Below are 21,913 nucleotides of genomic sequence, written 5' to 3' on the forward strand. Positions count from 1 at the left end.
ACGCACATCCTGTCACGTGATCACCGCGTTGCCTACCGGGAAGTGTAGTCCTGCAGAGGAAAGTTAAACTGGGGCAGCAGAAGAAGCAGGCATGGCGCCTCTGTCAGGGGGCAGCAGACGTTGAGCAGGGGGCAACAGCAGCAGGCAGGGGGGGCAGTTGACAGAGGGCAGCGGGGCAGCTGACAGAGGGCAGCAGGAGCAGGCAGGGGGCAGTTGACAGAGGGCAGCGGGGGCAGTTGACAAATTGAGTACTACATAATGCACCTATGGGGGCTTTAGATGTGTGTTCTTGAGCATCTTCAACCACTTTTGCCGAGTTAGTTTTATTCAGACAGGAAGCAAGAATTCTGACGCCATAGAACTTTTTGTCTGTAGACCCTTAGAAGGAGGAAGAGGCAGGAACAGCGCGGTGAGAGTCCCACAGTCACCCAAGGGTTACATGCTGTTACCAGAAGCCTGTTTATGGAAATGTTCATGGACAACTTCATACAACATAAAGCACAAGACAAGAGGCCATAGGGTCTGTGACAGAATGAGCTGTCATACAGGGGCCCAAGGTAGTCAGAGATGGCTCCAGCCTGGCTGCCAAACAGGCACGAACTCCATTGTTAAACTAATCCCATGAACAGGATTGCTGCCAGGGGGAGATTCAGTAGCTAAAGGGGATTAAAGGCTGGGTTGTATGCATGTACCTGTTTATCAATGTTAATTTATGTTAATGAAGTTCTGTGGCTATATGAGTCTATGTTTTACAACAATAAACTGTTCATTCCTGCTGTACTCAATTCAAGGTAGTCGTGTCTACTTATTGGGTACACATAGCAGGGTTCCAAGGTGCGCATGCTGGCTGGTGCTGGAAGTGATTCCGGGACAAGAGGAGGATACATGTGGGTGATCTCTGGGAGTTACTACAGCTCTCTTGGTGAACCCGTTACAGGGTCATTTAAACATGCACAGCATATGTACGTGGCTCAACAATTGTTTAAGGTTTTAGTCTTTACAGACGGGATGGATGGGGCTCATCTGCCAGCAGGGTCTGGCTTTCTATATTACTTGCATGTGAATATTTTATAGCTATTGGGGCAGAAAAAGAAAAGTGCACAGGTAAGAGCACCAGTGTCCTGTTGGTTAAAGCAGGTTGGAGTGCTTGTTACGAAGCCGCTGATTCTGCCGGATTTTCCGCCCCACTGCTAAAAATCAGGGCTCCTTCCTCCCCGTATCAATGACATACAGCAATAAGTTCTAACCACATGGGCTTCAATCGGAATTGGCTACTCAGAGAACACAGCAGCTCCGTGGAAAGCAAGCGATCTCTCCACAATGTGGATCCTGACGTGGTTGTTCAGATTGCTCCGGTGTCCAAAGCGCTTACCGCACTCGGAGCAGGAGAACGGCTTCTCCCCTGTGTGGATCCTCTTGTGTCGGTTGAGGTCACTCTTGCCCCCAAAGCTTTTCCCGCACTCCGCACAGGAGAATGGCTTCTCTCCTGTGTGGATCCTCTGATGCGTGATCAGGTTGGCTTTGCTGGTGAATCCTTTCCCACACTCTGGACACGCAAACGGCTTCTCCCCCGTGTGAATTCGCTGATGTGTCACCAGATGGGACTTTTTGGTAAAACATTTTCTGCAATAACCACAAACGAACGGCTTATCTCCTGAGTGAACTAGCTGGTGTTTGTGGAGGTCTGCATTACCCCTGAAACATTTCCCGCAGTCTGAGCAGATTACAGATCGACCCCCAGCGTGAATTTTTTCATGCGCCACGAGGTTGGCTTTATTGATGAAAGACTTCCCACAATCCACGCACGGAAATGGCTTCTCTCCTGTGTGCGTCCTTCGATGCTGAAGAAGATGGCCGTTATTAGTGAAGCTTTTCCCGCAGTCGGCACAGTCATAGCGTCTCTCGCCGGAGTGGAGTTTCTGATGCGCCACAAGGTGTAGCTTCTTAGTGAAGCATTTTCCACATTTGTTGCATTCAAAGGGTTTCTCTCCCATGTGAGTCTTCTGGTGGCGGCTGAGGTCGGCATTAAAATAAAAGCGTTTCCCACACTCGGGGCATACAAAGCGCCTCTCTCCACTGTGGATCTTCTGGTGGGTGACGAGATTTGTCTTCCTGTTAAAACACTTCCCACACTCAGCACAGGAAAATGGCTTCTCTCCTGTGTGGATCCGACAGTGTCTGACGAGGTGGGAGTTCTTGGTGAAAAGCTTCCCACAGTAAGAACAGATGAAGAGCTTCTCCCCTGTGTGAATCCTCTGGTGGGCCGAGAGGTGGGAGTTCTTTTTGAAGCTTTTCCCGCAGTAGGAACAGATAAAGGAAGGGCTCCCCACGTGGATCGTTTTTTCATGGGAGATCAACTCGGACTCATCACAGAACTGTTCTCCACATTCAGAACAGGACAAAACCCGCATCCTGTGCACCTGCCGGTGCCCGATCATCCCAGCTCTAGTACTAAACATTTCTGGGCACTCGGAGCAGCTGTAAACAGTGTCTGTGGGGGGACACGTGGATTCACCGTCAGTGTTTCTTGATACGCATGCTCTCCGTGTCCGGTCTGGGGATCTATAAATGTCGGGGTCATCGCTTGAGTCAGATTCTTGCTTAATGCAAATGGACGTGTATTCTGCGGGGGTAGAAATACCGGCGACATCTCCGTCATCACGCGAGGCAGGCTCCTCCTTTACACGAGGAGATGTTAGATCTGGCCGGGTGGGAGTAGAAGTTCTTGTCGCAGAGGGGCTGATGTCTTGATGTGAGGCCGGTTCCTCCTTAATACAGACCGCGGTATAATCTTTCTGTTCTGTGGCCCCAGGGAATTTATTTCCATTGCACATGGTCGATGATTCCTCCTTAACATGAGGTGACTCCACGAGTGAAGGTCTGGGGGATGCAGAGATGTTAATGTTTGGAAAGTCTTCATGCGAGGCTGAAACAGGGCTTGGAGCTCCAGCAGGGTTGGCCTGCTGAGCACCTTGTGTCTGCGATTTTAGGCGTTTTGGAGCCTTCATATGTTTAGTCCTCTCATTGATATTTACACAATCTGCGGTAAACTCGTTGCTGTGTGGCTCCCGTGACTGATCCAACGACCCTGATTCATCTGTGGAACGAAAAGATAATCAGTCATTTTTTGCTACAGGTCACATAAGGCGCTCTATATACAAACACGATGGTTATTAACCCCTTTGTGATTTTCAACATATCTGTATCGAGTGGTGATTCCTCTTCGCCACATTTAGTGACGCTAATTATTTGTTTTTTTTTTTTCAGGGATAGATGGAGCTTTTTTTTCTATACTCTTTCATTCAGTATGAATAATATGTCGCCAAAACAGCCAAAAAAATAGAATTAGGTGCCACTGATAAAAAAACAAAAATCCCGATTTATGTTCAACATCTCCTGTAAAATAATACCCCACATGCTCCCCTACATCCTACACTATTTTACCTCATTTTGAATTTTGGATTGGGGCAAAGAAGGGGTTATTTTTAATGTATATTTCTAGTGGGAGGGGTAAAAGGTGCCTGGGCAACTATTTTTTATTTTATTATTACTGTTTTTAGACTGAACTCTTTTGGAGCTATATGGTGACATCACTGCTAAGTATTGAATTTTTTGTGAACGGCCTGCAGGGGGAGCTCTTGACAGACCCTTTGTGAACCTGAACTTCTGTTCAGGCATTCGCGCTTAATCCGCTGTAGCCGGTGATCGCTCCAAGCTCTGTTACTCAGGATTGGTCAGCGAGAAGCTAGCAATGTTACAAGGAAGACCCCAGACTGTCGAAAGATACCAGCAGGGGAAGGTCCCTGTCGGATGTATCATAACACCCTTGGTCATCCAGGGCCGTTTTATCGGAGGTAATAGTACCTACCAAGGTCGCGAAGCAGTTAAACCTCCTCTCACCTGGCGAGCCGACGGTTTCGTGGTCCCCCTTGTTCACCTTTGTCTGGGGGTCTTTAGGTCCTCCTGCACTCTCTAGCTCTCTGATGGAGGCACATACAGTGACCTCATCACACCTTACAGGAACCTGAGACACACAATGAGCCGTCACCAGCCAGACACACGCCTCAGTGTTACTGTATAACGTCCCGTTCCCAGCAGCGCTCACCTCTCCAGTCAGCAGGGACATTATCTTGTTGGTCAGTTCCAGGATCTTCTGCTCGCGGTTCCTCTCGTGGATTGTTGGACGAGACACAATGGAAGAGCTGCCATTTATAAGGCAACCTCTGGTCTTCCTCATGACAACATATTCCTACACATTACAAGCAAATAAAGATCAACAAGAACACAAAGAGACCTTCGGGAGAAATACGCATCTCCTGAACCGAGGTCTCTCACAGAGGATTTATGGCCGATCCTGTACGGAGTTTGGGACACAAACATGTAAATCGCCCAGAAACACTCCTTCGACCTCTTCACATTCTACAAAGCCCTCCAGGGACCTCCACCTCACCTCTCCAGTCAGCAGGCAGATAATCTCCAGGGTGAGGTTTAATATCTTCTCTGCCATCAGGCTGGATTCTTTCTCCATTATCTGTGATTTTGGATCAGCCTCTAGTAAAAAGCCTGAAAAAAACACAACATTAGACAAGATATATGTATCCCACTTTACTAAGCGAGTGGCAGATAAGTGGAACAGCCTGCCAGCAGAAGTGGTAGAGGGTAATACAGTGAGGGTATTAAACATGCATGGGATAAACACATGACTCCCGAATCTAAAACAAGACCAATGACTGATTAAGTTCTGAGTCGTTACAACCGGAAAAACAAGAACAGCAGATGGCCGGATTGTGGCCGATCTGCCAGCATGATCTGGGTTTATAATATTATTGCTAATGACTGAAGCCAACAGCCCAAGGGGGGCTCATCAAGCAACAGCATGATATTCACTGCCCAGGGACCCGTTATCCCACTACCACCATGATATTCACAGCCCAGGGGCCCATCATAAACCAACACCCTGATATTCACAGCCCAGGGGCCCATCATAAACCAACAGCATGATATTCACAGCCCAGGGGCCCATCATCCCACTACCACCACGATATTCACAGCCCAGGGGCCCATCATAAATCAACACACTGATATTCACAACCCAGGGGCCCATCATAAACCAACAGCATGATATTCACAGCCCAGGGGCCCATCATTAACCAACAGCATGATATTCACAGAACAGGGGCCCATCATAAACCAACAGCATGATATTCACAGCCCAGGGGCCCATCATAAACCAACAGCATGATATTCACAGCCCAGGGGCCCATCATAAACCAACACACTGATATTCACAGCCCAGGGGCCCATCATAAACCTACAGCATGATATTCACAGCCCAGGGGCCCATCATAAACCAACACACTGATATTCACAGCCCAGGGGCCCATCATAAACCTACACCCTGATGTTCACAGCCCAGGGGCCCATCATTAACCAACAGCATGATATTCACAGCCCAGGGGCCGATCATTAACCAACAGCATGATATTCACAGCCCAGGGGCCCATCATAAACCAACAGCATGATATTCACAGCCCAGGGGCCCATCATAAACCAACAGCATGATATTCACAGCCCAGGGGCCCATCATAAACCAACAACATGATATTCACAGCCCAGGGGCCCATCATAAACCAACAGCATGATATTCACAGCCCAGGGGCCCATCATAAACCAACAGCATGATATTCACAGCCCAAGGGGCCCATCATAAACCAACAGCATGATATTCATAGCCCAGGGGCCCATCATCCCACGACCACCACGATATTTACAGCCCAGGGGCCCATCATAAACCAACAGCATGATATTCACAGTCCAGGGGCCCATCATCCAGATACACCCTGATATTCACAGCCCAGGGGCCCATCATAAACCAACAGCATGATACTCACAGCCCAGGGGCCCATCATAAACCAACAGCATGATACTCACAGCCCAGGGGCCCAGCGCCTACTAACCAATCAGATTATTCACAGGCAAATCCCACCAGCACGACCCAGACTCATCCCAGATTCCAGGATCCAGACTCATCCCAGATTCCAGGATCCAGACCTTAAAACGCAAGATCCCTAAACGAATCCAGATCACTGGCCCGCAACAGCAGGGAGCTGGGCGGAGCAAGCGGAGAGAAGTCATTTCCGGGGTTTGCGTTCCACCGGACTTCCGTGTTTGCGTTTCACAGCGCCGCTGTGCGATATTAGCACTTCCCGTCCCGTTCCGCCTCACTCCCACTATCCGCGTGCAGCGCACTTCCGGCCTGTCTCATCCGCCTCATTCTCTTTCATAGCGTGCGTGCGTACACAGTGTATATATATATATATATATATACACATTTATATATATATACACAGTGTGCGTGTATATAAATGCGTGTATATAAGTGTGTGTGTATAAATGTGTCGATGTATGTATATATATGTATATACACGTGTGTACAGACTCATTTACACACACACATGTATATATACAGTATATAGTGTGCATGTGTATATAAATGTGTGTATATATATATATATATATAGTGTGTTTATATAAATGTGTCTGTATGTATATATATATAGTGTGTGCGTGTATATAAATTTGTGTGTATACATGTGTCTATGTATGTATATACACGTGTGTGTACAGACTCATTTACACACACACACACACACACACATGTATATATACGGTATATAGTGTACGTGTGTATATAAATGTGTGTGTGTGTATATATATATATAGATATATACATACACATATATATATATATATATACACACACACACGTGTGTGTACACAGACACATATTCATCTTGCGATTTTCATTCCCTGTGCCTTTACAGCCCCCCCCCCCCAAAAAAAAACACCAGTGACCCCCACCATGCTTCACAGCAGTGGTGGTCTTGGAGGTGTTTGGGGTCGTTATCATGTCGGAATACTGCCCTGTGGCTCAGTCTCCGAGGGGAGGGGATCACGCTCTGCTTCAGTATGTCACAGTACATGTTGGCATTCATGGTTCCCTCAATGAACTGTAGCTCTCCAGGGCAGGCAGCACTCATGCAGGCCCAGACCACCGCACTCCCACCACCATGCCTGACTGTAGGCAAGACACACTTGTCTTTGTACTCCTGACCTGGTTGCAGCCACATGCTTGACACCATCTGAACCAAATAAGTTTATCTTGGTCTCGTCGGACCACAGAACATGGTTCCAGTAATCCATGGCCTTAATCTGCTTGTCTTCAGCAAACTGTTTGCAGGCTTTCTTGTGCATCGTCTTTAGAAGAGGCTTCCTTCTGGGACGACAGCCATGCAGACCAATTTGATGCAGTGTGCGGCGTATGGTCTGAGCACCGACAGGCTGACCCCCCCCACCCCTTCTACGTCTGCAGCAATGGCGGCAGCTCTCATATGTCTATTTACCAAAGACAACCTCTGGATATGACGCCGAGCGCGTGGACTCGACTTCTTTGGCGGACCGTGGCGAGGCCTGTTCTGAGTGGAACCTGTCCTGTGAAACCGCTGTATGGTCTTGCCCACCGTGCTGCAGCTCAGGTTCAGGGTCTTGGCAATCTTCTTATAGCTTAGGCCATATTTATTTAGAGCAGTGACCAGTATGAGAGAGTGTGAGAGCGATAACACCAAATTTAACACGCTTGCTCCCCATTCACAGCTGAGACCTTGTAACACTGAGTCACATGACACCGGGGAGGGGAAATGGCTAATCTGGCCCAATTTGGACTTTTCCACTTAGGGGTGTACTCACTTTTGTTGCCAAGGTTTTAGACATTAATGCCTGTGTGTTGGGGTATATTTGAGGGGGCAGTAAAGTTACTCTGTTATACAGGCTGTACACTCACTGCTTTACGTTGTAGCAGAGAAGATAATAAAATATTTACACAAATGTGAGGGGTGTATTCACTTTTGCGCGATACTGTATAGATATAGATAGATATCTATATGAAATAACAAATAACCCTGCACTCCTACCAAAACATAAATATTATGACAAATACTTGTTTGTCCTGATGAAGGTTGGACTGAAACATCAGTAACTTTAGTGTCTTGCAATAAAAGTACTATTGAAGACCGGCTGGCTTTATTACCTTTTAATTATATATATATATATACATATACACACATACCCTGCACTCTCACACGCCGCACCTTCCGTCCTTCCGTTTGTTCTGAGCTCTGCTGTTTAAAGCCTCGGCAGCTGCTAAATGCGCCGGGTGAAGGAGGGCCGGCTATTGAGGATTCTGGATCCCAAATATCTTCCTTCTGCTACCTCCCATGGACAGTCATAATATAATATATACATAGACACACAGACGTGGAAATCAGCCCATTTACCTGCCACGTCCCTCAGAACCTGCCCTTTCTCCCAAAAGCAAACACAGAAACCTCACCATTTCCCCATCAGCCCCGGCCCGTAGAACCTGTTCGTTTGCACTGGATTTCTGGTTCCGAGTGACCCCTTTGCTTCTCTGCTGCTCCCTTCAATAAAGCCTTATGTGACACCCCAGTCTCAATAAGAGAGTCCAGTGTGAGATAAAAGGATATAGAAATCCAAAATTAAGTGAAGCGCAACGTGTACGGCGGTGCTATATAAACCAATAAACGCACATTGTGCAGCGCTGGGGAATACGGCGGTGCTATATACACCAATAAACGCACATTGTGCAGCGCTGAGGAATACGGCGGAGCTATACACACCAATAAACGCACATTGTGCAGCGCTGCGGAATACGGCGGTGCTATATACACCAATAAACGCACATTGTGCAGCGCTGCAGAAATCGGCGGGGCTATATACACCAATAAACGCACATTGTGCAGCGCTGAGGAATACGGCGGAGCTATATACACCAATAAACGCACATTGTGCAGCGCTGCGGAATACGGCGGAGCTATATACACCAATAAACGCACATTGTGCAGCGCTGCGGAATACGGCGGTGCTATATACACCAATAAACACACATTGTGCAGCGCTGCGGAATACGGCAGAGCTATATACACCAATAAACGCACATTGTGCAGCACTGCGGAATACGGCGGTGCTATATACACCAATAAACGCACATTGTGCAGCGCTGAGGAATACGGCGGGGCTATATACACCAATAAACGCACATTGTGCAGCGCTGCGGAATACGGCGGAGCTATATACACCAATAAACGCACATTGTGCAGCGCTGCGGAATACGGCGGTGCTATATACACCAATAAACGCACATTGTGCAGCGCTGCGGAATACGGCGGGGCTATATACACCAATAAACGCACTTTGTGCAGCGCTGCAGAATACGGCGGTGCTATATACACCAATAAACGCACATTGTGCAGCGCTGCGGAATACGGCGGTGCTATATACACCAATAAACGCACTTTGTGCAGCGCTGCAGAATACGGCGGAGCTATATACACCAATAAACGCACTTTGTGCAGCGCTGCAGAATACGGCGGAGCTATATACACCAATAAACACACTTTGTGCAGCGCTGCAGAATACGGCGGAGCTATATACACCAATAAACGCACATTGTGCAGCGCTGCGGAATACGGCGGTGCTATATACACCAATAAACGCACTTTGTGCAGCGCTGCAGAATACGGCGGAGCTATATACACCAATAAACGCACGTTGTGCAGCGCTGAGGAATACGGCGGGGCTATATACACCAATAAACGCACATTGTACAGCGCTGCGGAATACGGCGGAGCTATATACACCAATAAACACACGTTGTACAGCGCTGAGGAATACGGCGGAGCTATATACACCAATAAACGCACATTGTGCAGCGCTGAGGAATACGGCGGAGCTATATACACCAATAAACGCACATTGTGCAGCGCTGCGGAATACGGCGGTGCTATATACACCAATAAACGCACGTTGTACAGCGCTGCAGAAATCGGCGGTGCTATATACACCAATAAACGCACGTTGTACAGCGCTGAGTAATACGGCGGTGCTATATAAACCAATAAACGCACATTGTGCAGTGCTGCGGAATACGGCGGAGCTATATACACCAATAAACGCACGTTGTACAGCGCTGAGGAATACGGCGGGGCTATATACACCAATAAACGCACATTGTGCAGCGCTGCGGAATACGGCGGGGCTATATACACCAATAAACGCACATTGTACAGCGCTGAGGAATACGGCGGAGCTATATACACCAATAAACGCACATTGTGCAGCGCTGCGGAATACGGCGGTGCTATATACACCAATAAACGCACATTGTGCAGCGCTGCGGAATACGGCGGAGCTATATACACCAATAAACGCACATTGTGCAGTGCTGCGGAATACGGCGGGGCTATATACACCAATAAACGCACATTGTGCAGCGCTGCGGAATACGGCGGGGCTATATACACCAATAAACGCACGTTGTACAGCGCTGCGGAATACGGCGGGGCTATATACACCAATAAACGCACGTTGTACAGCGCTGCAGAAATCGGCGGGGCTATATACACCAATAAACGCACGTTGTACAGCGCTGCAGAAATCGGCGGGGCTATATACACCAATAAACGCACATTGTACAGCGCTGCGGAATACGGCGGAGCTATATACACCAATAAACGCACGTTGTACAGCGCTGCAGAAGTCGGCGGTGCTATATACACCAATAAACGCACACTGTGCAGCGCTGAGTAATACGGCGGTGCTATATACACCAATAAACGCACATTGTGCAGCGCTGAGGAAAACGGCGGAGCTATATACACCAATAAACGCACACGCATTTTGTGGTAATGGCAAAAGTTTAATTAACTTTATGAAAAACGATAAATAAATACAATTTAAAATATAATATATATATACATATATATGTATATATATACACACACACACACACACACACACATTATATATATGTATATATATATACACATATACATACACACACCGTGTATATATACATACCATATATATATATACATATCAGCACAAGCGCTATCACCATATAATGCGATATAACCCTCAGGGCGGCCGCCAGTCTATACACGTCATCGGTTACTTGTAGAAAAGAGATAGAACCCGTCGGCCAGAATTCTACGTTTTATTGGTTACTCGTAAAAAATCTCATGCAATTTACACAAAAATATTAATGGAAAGAAACAGAGGAAGCAATCGGACCCGGCAAACCCACCCGTGTCTTCGGTTCACACGTTACGGTAACATTACCGTGCCACGAATAACAGGTCTCATTACTCTCAGCCGGCCACCCACACAGCCTGCTATGGAGTAATGAAGCGATTGTAAGAGCCATTTCAGCTCTTAGGCCAAAGCCCTGCGGTTTGTGTCAGGTCATGCGAGGCGCTGCCATTATCTCCCCATTTCCCCCTAGCTGATCCCAGAGAGATGGGGCGGAAAATATATCACAGAGAAGATATTCTCATCTTATACCACAAGGGGTAAATGATCTGCGTCACGGAATAATTTATATCATTGCTTTTATCAAGCAACACAAAAGTTATTAAAATTTTAAAAGAATTAAAAAAAAGAGACTGGATTCCATCCACCCAAGCCGGCAATAACCGGAGCCAGACCATCACGATGACAGCAAATATAAAATACACATTGTTGCCACGACCCCGTCTCTTCACCGGTTACATACTTTAGGGCAGTAAACGCTCTACACGCGGAAGCTGTAACGGGGATGGCACGAACGGAGTTAAACGGTATCTCATTATCTTAGGAGGCGCGGACCCTGCCTGCGAAACTCTAACCCTAAAGCGATGCAATCCCGTACATCAGCGATGGATACTGCCGGTCAGCGCCCGCCAAGAGATTAAAACGAGGACACCAGTCTGAGATGACCAGCCACGTTCTCAAAGCTTCACTCAAAGCCCACGGGCTTCTCTCGGACGTGAGTCTTCAGGTGGCTGTTTAGTTGGGTTTTACGCCCAAAGCAGTTGCCACATTCGAAGCAGATGAAGGGCTTCTCTCCCGAGTGGATCTTAATGTGTCTGTTGAGATCGCTTTTGCCACCGAAGCATTTGCCGCACACGACACAGGAATAAGGCTTCTCCCCGGTGTGGATGCGCTGATGGGTGATGAGATTGGATTTGTTGGTGAAGCCTTTGCCGCAGTCCGCGCAGGCGAAGGGCTTTTCTCCCGTGTGGATCCGCTGGTGCCGAACGAGGTGGGAGTTTTTGGTGAAGCATTTGCCGCAGTATGAACACACGTACGGCTTCTCCCCGGTGTGGATCCTCTGGTGTTTGCGGAGATCGGAATTTGAGCGAAACCACTTCCCGCAATCGCTGCAGATGAAGGGCTTGTCGTCCACGTTTGGATCTCGGCCAAGCTCCGGCTCGTAGCACAGGTAGCTTCCGTATTCGGAGGATGGCAGCACCGGATTCCGTGCTTTGTGAACGTTCTGATGCTTAAGAAAATCAGAGAAGCTAGTGAAGAATTCCTGGCACTCGGAGCAGTCGTACAGCATGTCTGGCGGCTGCCTGATGTCGTAAGAAGTGGAGGGCGACTTGTTACCGTAACGCTCAAACTCTTTGTACTTTGCAGCAAACGGAGTCTTACTCTGAGCGCCACGGAGCAGTTTGCGGCTCCTCATCGGATGCGTCATTGGGAATCCCGCATGCTCCGCAGACGAGTAAAACTCAGGGAAATGTCCCTCCTCGCACGACGCAGACTCGTCCTTTACATAAACAGACGGATAGTCCGTCGGGGCGTAAGCCTCGGCGTCCGTCACATCTCCATCCTCGCGGGAGGCTAATCCGGCTTTGAGGCGGCCGAAGGTACATTCTGAAGTGGAATAAACGTCTCCAGATATGACTTCCTCGCATGAGTTTGATTCCTCCTTAACCAGCGTAGTGACGTAATCTGCCTCCACGTGCTCTGCTGGGGTATAAGCATCAAGGTCTATGATGCCTCCCTCATCACCCGAGGCTGTGCCGTCTCTGGACAGACCGGATAAATATGGCGTCTCTTCTCTGGGCTCACTGCCTTCTTCGCCTGACGACGACTCTTCTCTGACCCGCCTCGGTAAAGCCTGAGCACGCTCTGGACACACGTCGGGGGCAGCGTCTGTAAGGTTTCCATCTTCATAGGCGGGAGATTCTCGGCTGATTTTTCTCATACTCTTCCGTTGCCGTTTCCTCCTCTTGCACACGTGCGAGACTTGGGCAGCCGCCGGGTCATTTCTGGGAATGTTCTGATCTTTGCCCTCACGTTTGGAAGGGGCGCTGGGCTGGGAGGCCTCGGATGCACCTGTTGGAGAAAGACTCGGAGTAAGAGATGGAGAGAACATGCGGTGGATACAGGATGCGGTGGATACAGGATGCGGTGTCCGCTTTGGGAGTAACGGGAGGTACGTGCGCATCTCCTAAATAATAAAACCAGCAGCCTCACTCAGGGTGGAGAACATGCGCTGCCACAGATCACTTATCCAAACCTCAGCCAAAGCCCATACTCGGCATCATTACGGGCTATACCCAAGGGGAATCCAGGCTGTCATTACAGAACTAAAGGTATTAAAGGACATTCTCTGTAGGGGGAATAAAGCTATAAAGCGAAAACCTCCTCCTACCTGGCGAGCCGCAGGGGGTCTCTGTCATCACATCCTTGTAATTGTCTTTGTGTCCTTCTAAATATTTCCACTCCTCTACAGACAGATAAACGGCGACATCTTCACACCTTACAGGGACCTGAAACACACGAGGACGGGGTGACCGTCGGCACCAGGCCGGAGCAGGACACGTTTTCTCCCCAGCGGCACTCACCTCGGTAATTAGAGGGTTAATGATCTTGTCGGTCAGTTCCAGGATCCTGTTGTCATGGTTACTGGTTTTTAAAGCTGAGAGGGATGGAGGCGCCGAGCCGGGGCTCTGGGCTCTGGAGGATCGCAGGTTGCTGTGCCGAACAATCCCGGCCCCAGACTTCTTCACGACAGTATAGTCCTCAAAGAGAAACAAGGCAAAGGGGTCTTATTCACTAAACAGAGTGATTATTTCTGGCGCAGGGTGTAGAGCGAGGGGCTTTAGTGGGAGGAAGGCGTAGGGGGCTCTCCTACTTTACAGAGCTCTGGCCAGACCTCACCTAGAGAAGTGGGGACAGCGCTGGAGACCCCATCTCCAGAAGGATAACGGAGAGAGAGTTCAGAGGAGGCGACTAAAACGGGGATGACGACGAGGGAGCAGAGCCCCCCAGAGCCGGCGGGAGCAGAGCCCTCACCTCTCCGGTAAGGAGGTAGATGATCTCCAGGGTGAGATTGAGGATCCTCTCGGTCACCCGGTTACTGTCTCGCTTCATGGTCGCTCGGCAGACGGACCCTCCCTGCGTGGGCAATATTGGGTAACAGCAGCCTGGAAGGGGGAGACAAGTTCGTTAGATCTCACACCTGAGACATTTCCGAGGAATACCCTCCAGACCCGACGTATCTTGAATTTGTGACGAAGACATTCGTAGCATCCTTCGTAGAGACCTTTGCCCCATCCCGCTCAGATCCCCGCGTAACCCCGCCAGCTCCTTAAGATGTATTCCTCCCCTCTAAAGCATTCCTCATGGGAGTGCACAGTCAGGGGACAGTCTCCCTCAAGGAATGGCGTCACAGCCTGAATCGTATCAATTAAATTGGAGTACGAAGTGCCCCCACCTCCTCCCTCACTCATATATAATTCGGATTATGACTGAACCGGATTCAGAGTTACAGGAAGGATCCGCCTCCCTCCGTATGACTGGGATCCCACCCACGTTATAACAGGGCTGACAGCCGGCCACACCGAGCCTCCACCTCCCGCCCATTCCCCGAATCCATATCCATGTATCCAAATGAGTCCCCGGGCTAGAAGGGCACCAACCTGAAGCACGATCCCCCAGAGCTCTGCCAATAACCACAGGCGGAACAGGCAGACAAAGCCCGGCTCCTCGACTACTTCCTGTGTGCCGTCAAATCCACTTCCGGTTTCTGCGTTCCACCTCGTTTCCTTATTATGCTTTTCACTTGCGGCTCCTGCGTGTGATATCATTTCCGCGCCGTGCGTTCCAGAAGCTCGCGGATAGAGTCAGGGTGCGGTAGCCGTATTAATGGAGGCCGCCGAGGGTTCCCCGAGCGCCCGCTTCCCGGTAGCTGCCAGGACGGGCCCTTATACCAAGCCACGGGGGCAACTTTCAAGCTTTTCATTAAAACTGTATAGTGAAGCTAATAACTCCTGACCTGAAATGGGTATATACCTAGATGCTGCAGCCTGCCCCAGGGGGGTATATACCTGGATGCTGCAGCCTGCCCCAGGGGGGTATATACCTGGATGCTGCAGCCTGCCCCAGGGGGGTATATACCTGGATGCTGCAGCCTGCCCCAGGGGGGTATATACCCGCAAACTGCAGCCTGCCCGGGGGGGGGGGGTATATACCCACCCAGAGGCTACAGGAGATATAACACCTATATGACAACGGTGGAATCCTGACACCCCCATTCTTCTAACATTAAACTGCAGCCGCCGCGCTCTCCCCCATTCTTACATTATTAAACTGCAGCCGCCACGCTCTCCCCCATTCTTACATTATTAAACTGCAGCCGCCGCGCTCTCCCCCATTCTAACATAAAACTGCAGCCGCCGCGCTCTCCCCATTCTACTAACAAACTGCAGCCGCCACGCTCTCCCCCATTCTTCTAACATTAAACTGCAGCCGCGGCGCTCTCCCCCATTCTACCATTAAACTGCAGCCGCCGCGCTCTCCCCCATTGTTTGAACATTAAACCGCAGCCGCCGCGCTCTCCCCCATTTTTCTAACGTTAAACTGCAGCCGCCGCACTCTCCCCCATTCTTCTAACATTAAACTGCAGCCGCCGCGCTCTCCCCCATTCTACTAACATTAAACTGCAGCCGCCGCACTCTCCCCCATTCTTCTAACATTAAACTGCAGCCGCCGCGCTCTCCCCCATTCTTCTAACATTAAACTGCAGCCACCGCGCTCTACCCCATTCTTCTAACGTTAAACTGCAGCCGCCGCGCTCTCCCCCATTCTTCTAACATTAAACTGCAGCCGCCGCGCTCTCCCCCATTCTGCTAACATTAAACTGCAGCCGCCGCGCTCTCCCGCATTCTACTAACATTAAACTGCAGCCGCCGCGCTCTCCCCCATTCTACTAACATTAAACTGCAGCCGCCGCACTCTCCCCCATTCTTCTAACATTAAACTGCAACCGCCGCGCTCTCCCCCATTCTTCTAACATTAAACTGCAGCCACCGCGCTCTACCCCATTCTTCTAACGTTAAACTGCAGCCGCCGCGCTCTCCCCCATTCTTCTAACATTAAACTGCAGCCGCCGCGCTCTCCCCCATTCTGCTAACATTAAACTGCAGCCGCCGCGCTCTCCCGCATTCTACTAACATTAAACTGCAGCCGCCGCGCTCTCCCCCATTCTACTAACATTAAACTGCAGCCGCCGCGCTCTCCCCCATTCTTCTAACATTAAACTGCAGCCACCGCGCTCTACCCCATTCTTCTAACGTTAAACTGCAGCCGCCGCGCTCTCCCCCATTCTTCTAACGTTAAACTGCAGCCGCCGCGCTCGCCCCCATTCTAACATTAAACTGCAGCCGCCGCACCCTCCCCTATTCTTCTAACATTAAAGTGCAGCTGCTGCCGCTCTTCCCTCTTTCTTTTGATTTACTTGTCACTCGACGACATTTGACTTGTTCCCGAGGAAAGGCCGCCCTGCTGTAGACCTTTTTATAGGTTGCAAAGAGTCAGACCTCCCGTCTCAATAAATCACATCCCTCAGAATGCGAGCGGAAGGGTTTCAGAAAATACCAGAACCTGTACCCGATTCTTACGCATTTGTATTTATTTCAGTAAAATATTTTGTAAGGGAAAGAGATGTACAGAGAATACACTTAATATATACAGTATTTACAAACATCCTACTAGTCCAATAAATAGAGTGATGACAATCCCCTCCTCCGCGACAGAACCCTGGAACATCTCGGCCACGTATGCCCCCCCACTCGCATACCCACACATATGTGCTGGGCAGTAACATGGGGAATATAAGTGTGTCCTAATAAATCTGCACTTGCCCCTTACTCAGTTATCTGCCCTGCAGGAGACGTGTGGACCACAGAAGAGGAGGTAAGATTAGCCTCTACCTCTGTTATGTGTCCCCCCCCCTTTGGGTAAGGAGTCACTCCCAGGGTACTTTAATACACTTAGTTAAACCATATCAGTCCCGTTATTATGACTGCAGGGAGGACACCATCACCCCAACATGGGAGATGAGCCCAGAGACTACCACATCAGACACATGAGCCCAACAGAAAGACGAGGCTGCAGGAAACATGAGATGTAAAGAGTTTGGGGGGTTACCAGCTTCCACTCCTGCCTGATGGTTTGTGGCAGACAGAACACTTTCCACTCCCAGGGCTTTCTTTTCCTTCCCTGTGGGTCTTCTGGTGGATGACAAGGTCCACGTAGTTCTTAAAGCTCTTCCCACACCCGGAACATTCGGGGGGCTTTGCTCCTGAGTGAGCTCTCAGATGTAAAAGGAGGTCGGAGTTATAGATAAAGTTTTCCCCACACACCAGACACGTCAGCTTCTCTTTTTTGTTGGCATCACCATTTGTACGCCTCTGACCGTCGGAACTTGTGTGCAGCCGCCTGACCTCTTGATTTTTTGGCTGGTGTGGACCTACAGATACACCGCTTCCTAAAGAGGCCACCGGCAAACAATTTTTTTTGCTTGCAGACGTGCCGTCGATACCATGTTCCCCAGTGTTAGACAAAGCGGAGAAACCAAAAGGTTTCCTGAGGGCTGCACCCTTGAATATGGTTTCCCTCAGGTGAATTTGCTCATGCGCAAGAAGGTTTGATTTCTGTTCAAAGGTCTTTTTACACTTTGAGCAAGGATAGACCTTCTGGTTGTGAATCCTCTGGCGGCGGATATGACGTGGCGTGGAAGACATTTTCTCATACTCTGAAAGCCACTTGTCTAATTTGTTGCTGTCCTGGTCAATAACGTGACCTGCGCTTCTGGTAAAATATCCATGACTCGTCTCCCCGTGGGGTTCTTCGTGACACTCGGAATCAGGGTTTTCTGTGGTTTTCTCACTGCTGGTAACAGTGGCCGGTGTTTGTTCTGCGGGTGGCCAACCTTCAGCACCTGCAAAGTTCCTTTCCTTGTCTGAGGTGGTCTTCATTGACACATAAGTCACAAGATCCCCGTTGCTTGTTCTCTGCTGCTCTATATGCAGGGCTTTTCTGAAATGGGTAGCGTTAGGGCGATCCTTCTTCACACAGTCTGAGGAAGCAAGGTTTTGACTTACGAGATGTTCGGCTAACTTGGACCGATGGTCAAAACACTTCCCGCAGTCCGAACACCTAAAGCCTTCTTCCAACCGATGAATCTCCTTGTGTGTCTCTAGATCAGATTTACTTTGAAAGTTTTCTTTACACTTTGAACAGGAAAAGGCTTCTTTCGTGTGAACTACTTGGTGGCGGGCATTCTTTCCGTTAGAAGAAAACACTATCCTACATTCAGAAGGCAGCCGGGTCCTTTCGGGATCATTCGGCCGCATACCAAGATCTGAATTTCTGGTAGGAGACGCCTCGCTCTCAGCAAATATAAAACCTTTCAGGATTCTTACAAAGAAACCCAAATCCCTGATGTGGGTTGATGTGTATTCCCGCGGGGTCCGTTCCGCTGATGAATTAACTTCACCATTTGTGACCTTCCCTTCCTCATAAATGGCTGATTCCTCCGGAATGAGGGTAGATGGATGTCTTGCTGGTGTGGAAGCTATAGAGGGGTTAGGGGTTATGGAAGATGCTTCTGCCGGATTGTTTCCTGCTGGTACCTGTTTAATCTGAGCAGGTATGTATTCTGCGTGTGCTCGGGGGGCTGGGGTAGAAGACGTTTCTGCCGGATTGTTTCCTGCTGGTTCCTGTTTAATCTGAGTAGACGTGTATTTTGTGTGTGTTCGAGGAGCTGGGGCAGGATTGTCTTCTGCTGGTTCCTGTTTAATCTGAGCAGGTATGTATTCTGCGTGTGCTCGGGGGGCTGGGGTAGAAGATGTTTCTGCCGGATTGTTTCCTGCTGGTTCCGGTTTCATCTGAGCAGGTATGTATTCTGCGTGTGCTCGGGGGGCTGGGGTAGAAGATGTTTCTGCTGGATTTTCTGCTGGTTCCCGTTTAATCTGAGTAGACGTGTATTTTGTGTGTGTTCGAGGAGCTGGGGCAGGATTGTCTTCTGCTGGTTCCTGTTTAATCTGAGTAGATGTGTATTCTGCGTGTGCTCGGGGGGCTGGGGTAGAAGATGTTTCTGCTGGATTTTCTGCTGGTTCCCGTTTAATCTGAGTAGACGTGTATTTTGTGTGTGTTCGAGGAGCTGGGGCAGGATTGTCTTCTGCTGGTTCCTGTTTAATCTGAGCAGGTATGTATTCTGCGTGTGCTCGGGGAGCTGGGGAAGACGATGTTTCTGCCGGATTGTCTTTTTCTGGTTCCTCCTTAATACACACAGATGGATGTGCATTCCGTGCCGAGAATGTAGAATGTTCAGGAAGGACTTTCTCTAATGTTGTCTCCTTGTCAAAACGAGGCTGCTCAGCCGGTCTAGAGATGTGAAGTTGCTGAGAAGTCGATTCCTGGAGCACAGAGCTCGTCGCCTTCATTTTCTTGCGTTGGTCGATACACGGACTCCGTCTTCGCTTTGCACAGCAACGTGCAGCGTCGGAGCTGTCACTTAAGCACGCTGGAGATGGAGCAGTCTCAGTCTGTCTGATTGTAGTTACACCGTCTGCTTCAGCTGTTGAAAACAGGACAATAGGATTAGGCTGATCATGGACCAAGCGAGTTTAGAGAAACACATTCAACTAACACCAGTTGCCTTCTCAATCTGGCGCCAACACCCCTTTAGGCACATTGTATCCGCACTCTTCTCAGAAGAGGACGTATGCTGTCCTAATGCCCGCCTGTGACCAAGCACGACTCAGAGCCCTGCGGTGCCTTCCTAGACTAAGATGTCATCAAATATCAACGCGACTTCAATCAAAGGAGTTCTGAAGAAATCTACATTTCGGCCTCCATGTAAGGTTTATCCTCTCTGGGCACTCACCTGGAAATCAAGAACCTGTCGGCAGGTCAGAACCTTCATCAGTCCTTGGTCTTCTCATAGAGTCAGGAGCCATATGCCTGTCTCTTGCTGTATTAACCTCTACCACTTTCCCACTTACCTAACCCTCTTATGTAGCTAAACCAGAAGCCAGCATGCAAAAACAGAGGCCCTCTACACGTACTTTCACTACTCAGCTTGGTACTTACTGTGGTGGATATTTAAAGGTCCGTCTGTCTCGCTGGGAGGCCAGAGACCCCTCACACACGGCTCTTTCCCTTGTTCAATAACAGATATGATTGGAGGTGTCGCCCTGATCTGTCCTGTAAATGCAAAGTGAAATCATGGACAAGATCAGCACCTCGATCAAAAAACGCTACACGGACGTCGTATGATTTACAGGACGTGAGATCACACGTTACACGTCAGACTGCAAGTGGGAGATCCTCACCCAGAGAGCGAAGGGTCCAGTAATTCTCCATCATCACCTCCTTGTAAAGCTCCTTCTCTTCTCCCGTAAGACATCCCCACTCCTCCTCGGAGAAGTAAACGGCAACCTCCTCGAACTCGCACCGGCCCTAAAGAGGAGAGGTTTAGAGTCATTTCTTCAGAAAAATCGTCAACAACTCAGAAAATCAACAGCAATTTTTCACCAACCCCTTATGGGGGCATCTGGTACCCCCGATAATAATAATGCCCCCATCTGTCAATTCACCGGTAGGGGATTACTGAGGGGGTTTTAACATGTCCACCCAGCAGGTAGATAATTCCAGAGGGGGAGTAATAATACCCTACCTGTCCAGATGGTAGGCAATTCCAGAGGGGGGTAATAACCTTCCTACCTGTCCATTCAGCGGGTAGATAAATGCAGAGGGGGGTAATAACCTTCCTACCTGTCCATTCAGCGGGTAGATAATCCCAGAGGGGGGTAATAACGTCCCTACCTGTCCATTCAGAGGGTAGATAATCCCAGAGGGGGGTAATAACGTCCCTACCTGTCCATTCAGAGGGTAGATAATCCCAGAGGGGGGTAATAACGTCCCTACCTGTCCATTCAGCGGGTAGATAATCCCAGGTAATAATGTCTTCTCTGTCATCTTCCTCGACGTACAGGTTTCGCTTTAGCATGAAGCTGGAAGGAGAGTCACGGGTTAAATCGCATGGTTTGTGTCCCCTTGCAGTTGGGGAGGGGGGGCAGAGAGCACACACCCTGCAAACACTAGAAATATTGGGGGTCCCAGCCCTATAGGATAAATAATCCTCAGGACCACAATCCTGCGTGGCTATTTTACTGGAGCTGAATTGGGGGCGCTCTTCTGACACCATTGATGAGGATAGTGGTAAGATGTGTCGTTCCATATACCTCACTCCCACTCACTATACTGACCCCCCAAAACCCCACTCTGCACCCTGACATCCTGTTACATGGAGGATGCGGACGCTCAGCATTAAATCCTGTTCAGTGGGTCAGGAAGGGCCACAAATGATCCCGACAGGGGGTAAATGCTACCCTTGGAATGTGGGACTCCACTCCAAAGTAATGTAACCAATCACATGGAAGGCAACATAAACCCCTCCCTCGACTTAAAGCATGCGGGGGCATAAACATCGTCTGTAAATTGAAATAGCTCAGCTTGCATGCTGGGGTGCCAGGCTGCACTATAACATACCGGGTACTCATACCTTCCCGTCTCTCCGCCTCCCGATCGCAAATTCCTCCAAGCCGGAGGTCACGCAGCTTGCCGTCCACGGAAGCGCTGTACTTCACACTGCGAGTGCGCATTCTACCCCGCGAAGAACACACTGCGCAGGCGTCTTGCACACAGGGCTAGAGTG

The 21,913-nt window shown here is 49.4% G+C and overlaps 2 protein-coding genes across 2 annotated transcripts; both read right to left on the reverse strand.

The window, feature by feature from the left end:
• Window positions 1-941: 941 nt before the first annotated feature.
• Window positions 942-14,901, reverse strand: LOC128469209 (oocyte zinc finger protein XlCOF7.1-like). Its single transcript, XM_053451036.1, has 10 exons — window positions 14,829-14,901; window positions 14,203-14,333; window positions 13,752-13,928; window positions 13,559-13,676; window positions 11,867-13,239; window positions 5,958-6,051; window positions 4,451-4,563; window positions 4,106-4,249; window positions 3,901-4,024; window positions 942-3,097 (listed from the first exon to the last, which is right to left on the reverse strand). The coding sequence occupies exons 2-10, from the start codon at window positions 14,278-14,280 to the stop codon at window positions 1,272-1,274; spliced, it is 4,047 nt and encodes a 1,348-aa protein (XP_053307011.1). The 5' UTR covers window positions 14,281-14,333; window positions 14,829-14,901; the 3' UTR covers window positions 942-1,271.
• Window positions 11,832-12,689, reverse strand: LOC128469180 (gastrula zinc finger protein XlCGF49.1-like). The gene has a single exon (XM_053451015.1). The coding sequence runs from the start codon at window positions 12,593-12,595 to the stop codon at window positions 11,852-11,854; it is 744 nt and encodes a 247-aa protein (XP_053306990.1). The 5' UTR covers window positions 12,596-12,689; the 3' UTR covers window positions 11,832-11,851.
• Window positions 14,902-21,913: the final 7,012 nt, after the last annotated feature.

This window comes from Spea bombifrons, chromosome 11, assembly GCF_027358695.1.
Source record: "Spea bombifrons isolate aSpeBom1 chromosome 11, aSpeBom1.2.pri, whole genome shotgun sequence".
NCBI classification, from domain to species: Eukaryota; Metazoa; Chordata; class Amphibia; order Anura; family Pelobatidae; genus Spea; species Spea bombifrons.

Coding starts and splice junctions, on each gene's coding strand:
- LOC128469180 (XM_053451015.1), bottom strand. CDS start 12,595: ATGACGCATCCGATGAGGAGCCGCAAACTGCTCCGTGGCGCTCAGAGT.
- LOC128469209 (XM_053451036.1), bottom strand. CDS start 14,280: ATGAAGCGAGACAGTAACCGGGTGACCGAGAGGATCCTCAATCTCACC. Junction 13,929..14,202: donor TCTACCTCCTTACCGGAGAG/GTGAGGGCTCTG, acceptor TTTCTCTTTGAG/GACTATACTGTCGTGAAGAA. Junction 6,052..11,866: donor CTCACGTCCGAGAGAAGCCC/GTGGGCTTTGAG, acceptor TTGCGTTTTAAG/GTCTGGATCCTGGAATCTGG.